Source organism: Pygoscelis adeliae, unplaced genomic scaffold, assembly GCF_000699105.1.
Source record: "Pygoscelis adeliae isolate BGI_AS28 unplaced genomic scaffold, ASM69910v1 Scaffold453, whole genome shotgun sequence".
NCBI classification, from domain to species: domain Eukaryota; kingdom Metazoa; phylum Chordata; class Aves; order Sphenisciformes; family Spheniscidae; genus Pygoscelis; species Pygoscelis adeliae.
Genome location: NW_008824450.1, coordinates 167,612 through 178,759, shown reverse-complemented (window position 1 = coordinate 178,759; position 11,148 = coordinate 167,612). Strand labels below are relative to the sequence as shown.

The 11,148-nt window shown below is 45.4% G+C and overlaps 1 protein-coding gene across 1 annotated transcript in view; it reads right to left on the bottom strand.

The window, feature by feature from the left end:
- Positions 1 to 9,240: 9,240 nt before the first annotated feature.
- GATA2 (GATA binding protein 2) overlaps positions 9,241 to 11,148 on the bottom strand; it is a 10,066-nt gene continuing 8,158 nt past the window's right edge. The window contains exon 5 of the mRNA XM_009321046.1: positions 9,241 to 10,910. Coding sequence (XP_009319321.1) covers positions 10,611 to 10,910 — 300 coding nt within the window. The 3' untranslated portion in view covers positions 9,241 to 10,610. The remainder of the gene's footprint in view (positions 10,911 to 11,148) is intronic.

Below are 11,148 nucleotides of genomic sequence, written 5' to 3'. Positions count from 1 at the left end.
GCTGAGCAGGGGCGGTGATTTCAGGCAGGGCTAGCAGTGACAGGGCTGGATCGCGTGGAGGAGCGGCCCGCAGTGGTGGCTTTGCAAGGAGAATGACCAGTCTTCCCAGGCCCTAGTGCAGCAGAAGTAAAGGACTGGCTGGTTTGTGAGCCACAGAGGTAAATTCAGCAAGGATGTAAACGGGAGAGTGAAACATTGGAAAGAGAGCACCAAGAAAGAGGGTGCAGATTAAAAGATGTCCAACTGGTGTAGGGTGCGTAGGCCAAAAGGAGCGTAATTTCCATGTAGCACTAAGGAATAACGTAGGAAAATAAAGTAAAAAGAGCGTGTTAAAATATAGCCAGCTGTCTAACATGCTGGTACCATCTCTGTTCTCGTCAATCCTGACACAACAGAGTGCAGCCATTGTTGAGTTTGGAGTTGTGCAGACTCTCATGAAGGCAGTGTGGGACTCTACCTGAGGTTGCTGCATTCCTGTGCATTGAGTCAGGAGCTCAGGGTTAACTCTTTCAAGGATGCAGGGCTTTGCTGAGCAGGTGCGGGTCCCTCATGGACAGCTTTGCTGGAGCTGGGATGACGCTGGCCAAAGGGATCTCACCAAAGAAAGGAAATTCAAGGAGCCTGTGCTTGGACACAGTGTCTGTGAGAGGTGTTGCTTCACTTGGCCAAGCCTCTGGCCCACAGTGCTGGTGCCTACTTTGTGAACGTGCCTATGGTATGGTTTGCAGTCAGAGCTGCATATTTTGACTGCTGCATGTATCCAGCTTCAAGTTTCCATTCTTGGGACGTGACCATGTCCAAGGCCTGCACTAACACAGACTAATGGATTGCCACAACCCTATGTGAGGTAGATAAATCCTGCCTTAACTGAGCAGGCAGAGACACTAAGCCTCTGAGTTAAGCAGTTGTAGAGCCCATTCTAGATCTCAGGAGTCTGTAGCTCCTGGGCACAGCGGACTTGCCTCCTGGATCACTTTAGAAAGCACAGAAGAAGGAAATGCACTGGAGATCCCTGGTACTACTCAGTTCTTGTGAGCACAAGGTCAGCAGAAGAAGAGCTACTCCATGCCATGCCTGGACTGCAGGCAGACAGGCTCCACTGAGCAAGCCACAACCCTTATTCCCTGGTCATCTCATCCAGGCCAGGGATGTGGCTGGAGCTCCCTGACCTCCTTTAGCCCACACACCCAATCTTTCTTCCCAGCGAGTCAGAACAGAGCTCCTGTAACCCTCAGGATGGAAGGACCAAGGGGTGGCTGAGACTAGAGGTTACAATAGTGTTTCCATCTCTGGGATTACCTGTGTCTCGCCTTCCACTGGAGCAAAATTCACTTCCACATCCCTCAAAGTCAGCCTGCTGTGGAAGTGATGGAGAAAGAGAGTAAAGCAAGCAGATAATGCAGCGGGGGAGCATTTCTTTGCATCTTTCCTGGATAGAAGTGTCATCTCCGTTCCCATCGCATGCAGGACCAGCTGTGGTTTCTGGCAATGCCAGACACAGTCATCACCTTCTGGGTTCCTTTCCTATTCATTGTCCCTCTGGAGAACAGGACTACTGTTAAAAACCGTGCAAGTATCGCTGAGAGCCAGCTCTATTATTCACCAGCCAGTGAAGCAAGACAGGCATACTCTCCCACAACCTAGGGATGCCCCTCTGATCTATTACCAATGGGGCTATCTTTAATGGGATCAGAACGTGCCCTTTTCCACATCCCAGTGGGACAACACCTGCCCACCAGAGAACAAAGAGGAAACCTGTTGTGATGGGAAAAAAGACAGAGTTCTCCCCAGAGAGGCAGCGAGGCCGTTTGATTAAGAGCATCTTTCTCCCAGCCAGCTGGTTTGCTAGCAAAACAACCAACTAAAATTCATCTTTATGCAAGAGAGAAAATCTCTGTGAAGCAAATGCCACAAGTCCAGGTTTACTCACCTATATAAACCATGAGAAATCTGGGGAAATCATTGCTGAAAAAGACTGTAGAAGCAAGAGGGAAAATATTTCTGTCTAAAAACAGTATTTAAAATATATTTTTAAAAGGTAAATTCAGAGCAATATTTGAAATGCTGCAGCAAAGAGATCTAACTAGAAGATTCATCTCTAACTTGTCCTCCTCAAAAGACCCACCAGTTACCCATGGCTGTACATTTCTCTCAAGCCCCAGTCTTTGCAGAAGGTGCAGCATGCCAGTCAGGCAGGTCTAATTCCGGTTGTGCCTTCCGAATGAACGTCCTCTGGAGACTGACTGTCCCGCGTGTGCACATCTGCCCCAGGAGCGCCCTTCGCCTGTAGCACTCCCAGCCCTGGGGCAAGGAGCCGGGACAGGACCAACCAACCCATACCTCCTCGACAGCGGTGCCAAACTCCAAATCAGACTGTGCCTTCTTTTTCTCTGTCCATTTCTCAAATCAGAGGCCATAGGCTTAGTTGGTGGTGCTTATCCCGTGAGCTCCCCAGAGAAAAACTGGCATATGAGCATAGTTGCAGGCTCCAAGGCGGTCAGAAGAAGGTTATGAGCCAGGGGCCACTTTGTGGTACATGGCTCATTAGCCCTGTCCAGAGTTGGAGTGGAAGGACTCAGGCATGCTTGGATGTGTTTGTGCATCCTAGTTTCCTTGGGTTTTTTTTGATTCTGGCAGAAGTGTAATTGTGAGCAAAGCTTTATTCCAGTGGATGCGGCACGTAACAAGAAGTTCACCTTCAGTTACAGAGGATCTTAATATGACCTTCCATAAAAAAGGGGCATTGTTTTGAGTTGTTAAACAGCTGCTGTGTTCCACCCCAGTAATGGTTGCAATTCAGTAGTGAATAATATAAGCCTTAGATAAACAGCCGGTAAAATAATTTGGGATCTTTCCTGGCGGGGGGAAGCAGGCAAGTTACTCTACAAAAATAAATTATTATTCTCTCTGCCTAGGAAATGAAGTGTTCTCCTTTTCATCACCAAGCGGGCTGTTGCACAAAATCTCTTCCCGCCCTTGTGTGCTGGAAGCAGCCCAATGCCATTTGAATGCCGCTTGCAGTACTCCCTTGCCATCTTCACCTTCATAGGAAGCAAGAGGCAGTTTTAGTTTTGATTCACGCATCTTCTCTGTTTTCTCCTCTGACCCTTGTCTGCTTCTCCATCCCATCCCCAATCTTCTTAAAAATAACCCTCCCAAACTGCCCATCTATTGTTCTGCACAGGCACAAACGCCATCTCCTTTCTTGAAGCAGCCGCAACGTGACTGCAAGAGAAGCAAAAGTTTCCCTAAACCACTCCCTCCTGCAAAGCGCCGAGTGTCCGTTCGGTACAGGCTGTGTCTGCCTGTGCTGGGGCAGGACTGAAAAGCGCCGGGCCTTGGGTCTTGGCCTCCATCGGATGAACAATTTCCCGTCGAAGGTTACTCACTTCCTGTTTTCCGTATTTAGACCATCTGGGCCTATAGGGAGGCTTTGATTTGTTGTAAACTTCAGCTGGTTTAAACGTTAAGTCGCGGGAGACCGAGGTGGGGGGAGGAGGGGAAAGGCCTGGAGACAAATTAGGGCTATTTAATACCGTGACTGTGTTCTCTCGCAGTTTTCTAGTGACCATTAGAGCATGTGAAAGGAAGGTCAGGGGCTGACAGCATGGGAGATGGAGAAAGGGCTGCTTCACAATGGGCTGGGGCTGGAGGCAGTGCGTGCGCGCGCCTGCCTGTGCGTGGGGCTCCGACTGCGCGCCCAGCAGTTGGGAGCAGCCGGGTGATACACTCCAATGACTAATTTCTACAGTGTGTCATTTTTGCCGCAGACAGCTGTACGGAGGGGCTAACGGCAGTGCAACAGCTCTGCAGCGGAGGCAGGGAGGAGCTTCTAACCTAGAGAGGGGAGTGCTGTGCCCTTTCGCAGTGCCGAGCAGCACACACCGCACACTGACATTTGTTCAAACTTGCCCAGAAGTCTGCTAGGCTGGAGCGAGTCAACACTTGTACGTGGCTGATAGGGCAGGTCATGTCTTTTTTACGCCTGTTTTGCAAGGGGAAACTGAGGCATGGAGTGCTGTAACTTTGCTTGTTATCAGAAAGCGAGTGTTGAGGGGTTGGGATGAGTCCTGGCACCAGTCAGGCAGTGGTCTGTCTCCTGAGATGTGCTTCGACATGAAGGACATCTTGCCTGCGTTGGTGGGAGTTATGCTTGGATAGAGAAAAATAGTGCGCAGCCCAGAGTGCCTGTGGGCACAAAGGTTACATGAATGGTTTTGGTCTGTTTCTTTTTGTTCATCTAGTTCTCTTCTAGCAGATTAACTCTCAAAATGGGGTGCTTTTACTTCCAAATTTTCCAAGGGTCTACAAAAAAGAATAGGAAAAAAAAAAATAGCGGACGGGCTGAAATGCAGCAGGAGATGGTAAATTAATCTGCATTTTACAGCAAAATCCAGTAGGAAATCCAGGGACACCCTGAAATCACTCTAGCAGTATAACCTGCTACCAGAATGCCAATGTGGGCAGGTGGGAGTGAATGAAAGAACCAGAGATAAAAAATCACAACCAAAACAGCTAACATAATGCTCTTGTGTCCCAGGTAAAGAAGTCTGCCATGTCGTCTCTGCCTGACAGAGAGTAGGCAGGAACAGAATCAAGCTCCAGAGGAAAATAAAAGCACTGGGGAAGACTTTGGTGAAGCACCGAAGTGTTTAGGAGAAACAAGGGTCTACATTCACACTCTGGCATTTGATAGGCCCAACTCCAAATGATTTACACATGCTCTCAACCCTCCTGAGCCAGAGCCAACTTTCCTCCAAATAACTCCCTGCAGCCCAGAGTGCAGAACCATAGAGAGAGGCACGGGAGCAGGATGCAGGCAGGTAGCTGTTTTCTCCCTGGCATTGCTGCATAGGCTGGGTTAACATTATACTTCCCCGATTCAGTTTTTATAGACCAAACAGTAGCAAGTTCCCTCCCTCAGCGGTATGTCGAAGCCTTTCCCTGAAGGAGGGGTTAGTTCTCTATCGTGTTACTACCTGCTGGATATTTTTTCTGCTGTATCTCCTACCCTGCGATTGCATTTTGCTCAGCCAAGCTTTTGGTGCTCAGAAATGCAACTGAGTTCTTATTTGCAAATGCAGTGTAGTTCTTACTGCAGTCTCTCCCGTAAGTTTCCTCTGATGGGGCCCTTGACCTCCCAGCAGCACCCTGGTGCAATCTGAGCCCTGGATTTAGGACAAGCTCTGGATCTGACAGGGACACATCAGACTGAATCAGGATTGACTGCCAAGCCAACACCATGGAGAATTGCACCCAAAGCTGTTCAAGCAAATGGTGTTTCTGAATCGGCACCAGCCGGCTGCCCTGATCCTGCGGTTTGATCTGCTAGATCCAGAGCAGCCTGGTTTGCACTCATATCACTGTGCTTAAAGAACAGTCACTTAATCTCACTTAGAAATGTTTACTTGCGAGGACCAGATGGCCCAGGGAGTTGGGCTAAACAAAGCATTTTACTTCTAGGTCACACATTCTAATCCAGTCCAGGTTGGTGATAAATGAACATATTCACCTGATAGCCACTTTTGGCTTCATTTTTGGTGTTTTTCAGGCTGGTTTCCAAGGGAAGATGTGACACCACAAAATCTCCCTCTGTGCCCTGCCACAGTTGGTACTGATTTGACTGTCTCTGTAGAGAAGCCAAGGATCAAATGCTCCATGGCGCCAGACTGTTTTCTTTTGCAGGCTGCAGGTAAGGGGAAGTTGTCCTGTGTCTGGCTGTGTCATGCCTGCTCTGCGGATGGGCAGGATTTCAGTTTGCAAAGCTGCCAGTCCAATCCCCTCCACCAATGTGAAATTCATTAAAAAAAATAGGGAAATGTTTAATTGTAGTTGACATATAGGCACTCTCTGCTATGAACTTTACACGCAGTCACAGATAACAGCATCAAAATTAATGCCTGCTTCCCACTTGTCCTGCTATAAGCAATAAACGTTTGGCAAGTCAGTAAATAACAAAATTCTCATGTGGCCATCTACAGGTCACCAGGATACTTAAGAAGTTTGCGTTAATTATACCATGTTTGCCATCAAAGAGGGGATATTAACCCTTTCGAGCTGTTGCAGGAAAGCAGTGGAGTCATTTGGAAGTAAATAAATGAAATCTCATCACTAAAAGTGCAACCTTTGCAAAATAATAAAAAAAAAGAGATGTTCAAGGCAAAAACCTCACTAGACATCATGGAAAATACAGTACCTTTTCAGCTTTCCTTTTATTTATTTTGTATTTTGACATCAAACACTCCCTGTAACCTAATCTTCTTGGCTTTTGATGTGGCCGTGGAGACATGACAATTAAGCACGGCTTAAAACAATAATCCCAACAACGGGAACCAAAGGCAAGTAATGTCAGGGTTCCCCCCTCACAAAAAGCCTGTCCCCCAGTGTTTGGTGGTAGTGAAAGGACTTTAAATCCCAATTTGTTGCCTCGATATCTGCTCTGTGCTTACGCTTTACGTTGAACTTTACACACTTGCTCCATTTCTATTCCCTGCTGTTTGTTTTTCTTCCGCTATGCAAAATGTCTGGAGACAAACACGATACACACGTTGCAGAGAGATGGTTTGATCTTTCACAGATTAGTGCCACCTGACAAACACGGGATTATTTGTTATCTGTGTTGCAGGAACCGCTGAAGACCCCGCTTAGAAGAGGCATGCTCCTCTGGGCGCTGGGGGGGCTGCAGCACCCCTCCTGACAAGCTGATGGATTACGGCCCTGATTCTGTGAGCGAATCGGACCGACCCGGCAAAACGCCTGCAGAGGGGCAACACCAAGGTAAACTCTCATCAAAGTCTGAATGGGTGCGTAATGTGCAACTAAAGCAAATAGCCTGATTATTCTAACTTATTTTAAAGTGATGTTGTTAGTTCTCCTGTTCTCTCCTTGTCTCAGCTATTCAAATATGGAGGAAGAGTGGCTGAGTTTACTTATAACCGTGTTTTAAACCTGTCAGAAAACAAACGGTTTCTTTTTAAATGAAGCTTGCACGGTATGCTACAAACTACCTTTTTTTTTTTTTACGGGTGTTTGCACTAAGCCTCACTAAACAAGTTAGAGAGATGATTAACTCGTCTGAAATGATGCGGGAAGGCCTCGTCCCCGTTGCGTGTGCTTTCTTCAGCACATCCAGAGCTGCTGCGACTCCCTGTCATTCACGAGCAGGGCTTGCAAACAGGGCTGGGAAGGAGGCTGCATGGTTAAAGAGAAGCAGTGATAGAAAGGGCTTGAATTTGCACGCACACGCTGAAAAAGGAACTCGGGTTATTTTTTTTCTTAATGAGTAAGGAGTTATCCCCAAGTTGGTTTCCACAGAAGTGAGACGCAAGTCCCGGGGGGTCAAAGGAGGAAACCCAAAGTTCATTAGCAGTTTTCTTGAAAATACTGGTTTAGTAGCAACAGTACTCACCCCTACACCTGGCGGGGGGACTTTGCAAGACTTTGCTTCACTTTGTAAGGCCCCAAGGAGTTCCTTGCAAGACTTTGCTTCACTTTGTAAGGCCCCAAGGAGTTCCTTGTGTGGGTCACACTCGACCGTGTAATGAAAGCAGCCACAAAGTTTTGGCCACGTGAGAGCTGCCTGGTAAGCACTCTTCTCCATCCTCACGTGCCAGCCCGTGTGTGCACCCCCTGCACCCACAGCTGCACCCCTTGTTCCCAGGACAGCACCGAGCAGCTCCGGGCTGGCCATCCCCCCTTGCTCCCTTCACACCACTGATGACGCCAAATGGTAAGAAACAGGTTTCCAGGTTGACAGTGTTGCCTGTTTACAGCAGTGCAAGAACCTCCAGAGAACTTTGTCCGGTCTAATACAGGCCCTGCCTTGAAACCCATTAGGCAGCTGGCTGCTTTTCTGCATTTACGGTGCTTTTAAAACTTGTTTTTAATGAAAAATATTTCTCCACTTTAAAAAAACAACCCAAAAAACCAACAAAAAAGTCCAGAGAAACCACAGTTCATCATCTGCAATGTGGCTGCTGTCTTAGATTTTAAACTGGTTTAGAAACTTTCACGCACTTAACTGCATGACCTCGTCACCCCAAAACAACACCGGAGAATGAGCTTTTGTACCTGTGCTTTTTATACTAAATCATTCACCAACTACTTTTTTTGTCCTACCTGGTAGGTTTTTGAAATATCAATAGACCGCTCTGCATAAAGTTTGAGCTAATAATTCTACTGGCAACAATGACGACGATAATTTTTCCTCTCTCCCTATTAAAAGCAGCCTTTATGACATGGAGCTGGGCACAGGTACTTTGACAAAAAAGGTATTTTATTATTCTTAGCAATATTCACCTTGAAGGAATATGAGGAAAGCATACACTTTTTACAGACAATATATAAACATGTTGTACATAATTAACAATAACTTAGTTCACTAATCCAAAAATAAGCAAAATAAAAAAATTAAAATAAAAACAGAAAATACTGCAGAATTTTTTTATGCTGATACAAGTACAAAATAATTTAAATCTCGACTGCCGTTGTCTATGCTGCAGTGACTGACAATATATTGCACTGTCAACTGTATCAGTAATCCCTGTCTTCCACCCACATCCCTTCCCCCCCCCCAAATCCTACAGAAATTTGAGTTGGGTACAAATAATGTACAACTGTACCATTGTAAAAGGTAAAAAGTAAAAAGGACCCAATTTTTTACCTCAGTAGATTAAAAATTCCTATGATTTCTCCCAACCAATTTAGTTTCCCGTTTATTTCCACTTCTTTACAAAGTGCACCTATATGCCTACACAGACCAGAAAAAGGAGGAAAGCAGGATTTTCATGGCTGCTTGTTCTTAATTATCAAATATTTGAATTACACGTTTAGAAAAAAAATTAACTTACATCCATTTTTATTTGTTTCATTGTGTTTTTTTCTTTAAAGCAGGACTTTTGCAGTAAAGATACAATTGGCTTGATCCAAAAAAAAAAAAAAAGAAAAACCCCAACAACAAAAAAGTTAAAAAATTTTAAAAAATAAAATAAAAAGCTTGTCACAGAGTTAAGCTTACGTGGTTTACATTATCAAACCCCTCTGTTCATTGGGGCATTTTCATCAGAAGTATAGCTAAATATGTACATTGTATGTTATACTGGAGCTTGTGTTCACGAGAGGCATCAGATCATAACAATCAATAGAATACACTTCACATTGGCAATAGCTTTGTTTCGGTCATTTACGTACAATATGGTTTAATAATGGGAGATTCAGGTTTTTTCTTTTTTTGTTGGTTTTTTTTTTTTTTTTTCATATAAAACACGCTATGGAAAACGGACATTCTCCTTAGAATGATGCTTTCCCTCATCTCATTAGCCGTCGCTGTGTTTGGGATTTGACGGATGTGTGAAGCTCAAACTGATTGTCTCTCTCTTTCCCCTCTCCAGTGATCTCAACCTCATTTCTGCCCTTCCTCCCTGTGAAGTCCACTGGGGCCTGGATGCCCGAGACAGCACATGTGCTGGCCGGTTGCGTGTGGATGTGGTGGCCACACTGCCGCAAGTTTACCCAAGCAGCTAATCTGCATTTTTAAGCAACAGCTGCCAACACAACAGAACAAAAATGCTTCAACCTCTGAAGTCTGCGAGTTGGATGTTTTTATGCCCTGTGATGGTTTTTGCTGTGCTAGAAGTTAGCTGCGACAGTTTGGTAAATGCTTGTATCTCACCCCTCGCTAGTGCAGGATTGCCTTCCCCGAGAGTTTTTTCCTAACAGTTTGCCTGACCTAGCTGTCTGTTTTGAGGAATAATAGGGTAGTTGGGAGGGGGGCTGTTATTTTTAAAATAAATCTTTCCTGTTAGGGAAAAGAATGAAGAAATTGCGTCAAAATAATCACCATCTTGGGCACATTAAAATCCCGTATTACAGCTACATTTTTGCTTTGTTCCCCCCGCAATCTTTTCCCCCTTCCTAGTGGATATTTTGGTATGGAAGATAGACGGAGCTAATCCAAGGGGGCTGCTGAATATGTTCCCCCCCCTCTCCCCTTGTTTTGAAGGCAGGTTTTCTTACAGGGTAGCCATTGCAAACAACAGCACAAAAACATGCAATCAGAGGGGTTGAGGCTTTTTGTGGAAAACAAGAGCAAAATAAATATGACTTTGTGTCTGATTTCATTTGAAAAATTACGTTTTATAAAGATGTCCTTTTTTAATTTTTTTTTCTTTTTCCCCATCCCAAACAAAGTCCACGATAGAAATCCAGCATGTCTGGCTTCCAGTGAGCCGATTCCATCCTGGGAGGCTGCTTATATCTCTTTACAATATTCACAGTAATAACAAAGAGAGAAAGGAAAGCCAGTTCCAAGCCTTTTCCTTCAGCTTCTGCCATCTTTTGCTTCCTGCTGGACCATTAAGTATTGAACAGGTGAGTTCTTTTTCCTTATACCTGAGGGGGCAAAGTGCATTACAGGCACCACTACACGTTTCTGCAGAAGACCCATCATTTGCAAGGTTTTAGTCCAGCATTAAGAGTTAAACCACATGGGAGCAAAGATCCCCTTTTGCCATCCCTACATTCTCCTTTTGCAGAACATTTTCTTACTTGGTGTCGTCTTAGGCAAAGCCCCATGTTCTTAATCTCTGGGTGGGTCTCTTGGTCATCAGGTTTTATCCCATGGCTGTAACCATGCTGGATGGGTGTGGATGTCCAAATGAGATGCTGGAAGATGGGTGGATGGGGGTAGGTGTTGGTAGGATGTGTCCAGAGTGGCTGAAAGGTGGCAAATGCCCCATGGGCGCCATGTGACTAGCAAGGGCAGCAGCGCTGAACGGAGACGATTTCTCCTGCATGCACTTGGACAGTTCCTCAAAACACTCGGAGCCTTTCTTGCTTTTCTTTGATTTGTTGGACATTTTCCTATTCCTGGTCTGAATTCCTTCCTTTTTCATGGTCAGAGGCCTGTTCACCTGCAAGAAATGAGAAAATCAGGCTCATGCAGACAAAATGACCTTATTGTGCAAAAATGAAAATATTTGGACAGCCCCCATGTGTTTTTCCTGGATGGAGACCTTTTTCTGGCCAAAAAAAATGGTGTTTCTCTCTGCAGAACTTGTTTATATTGATTCGTTTAATAAAACCACACACACAAAAAAACACTGGACATGAAAAACAAATTGAACTGAATTTGGCAGCTGATGACTCTTT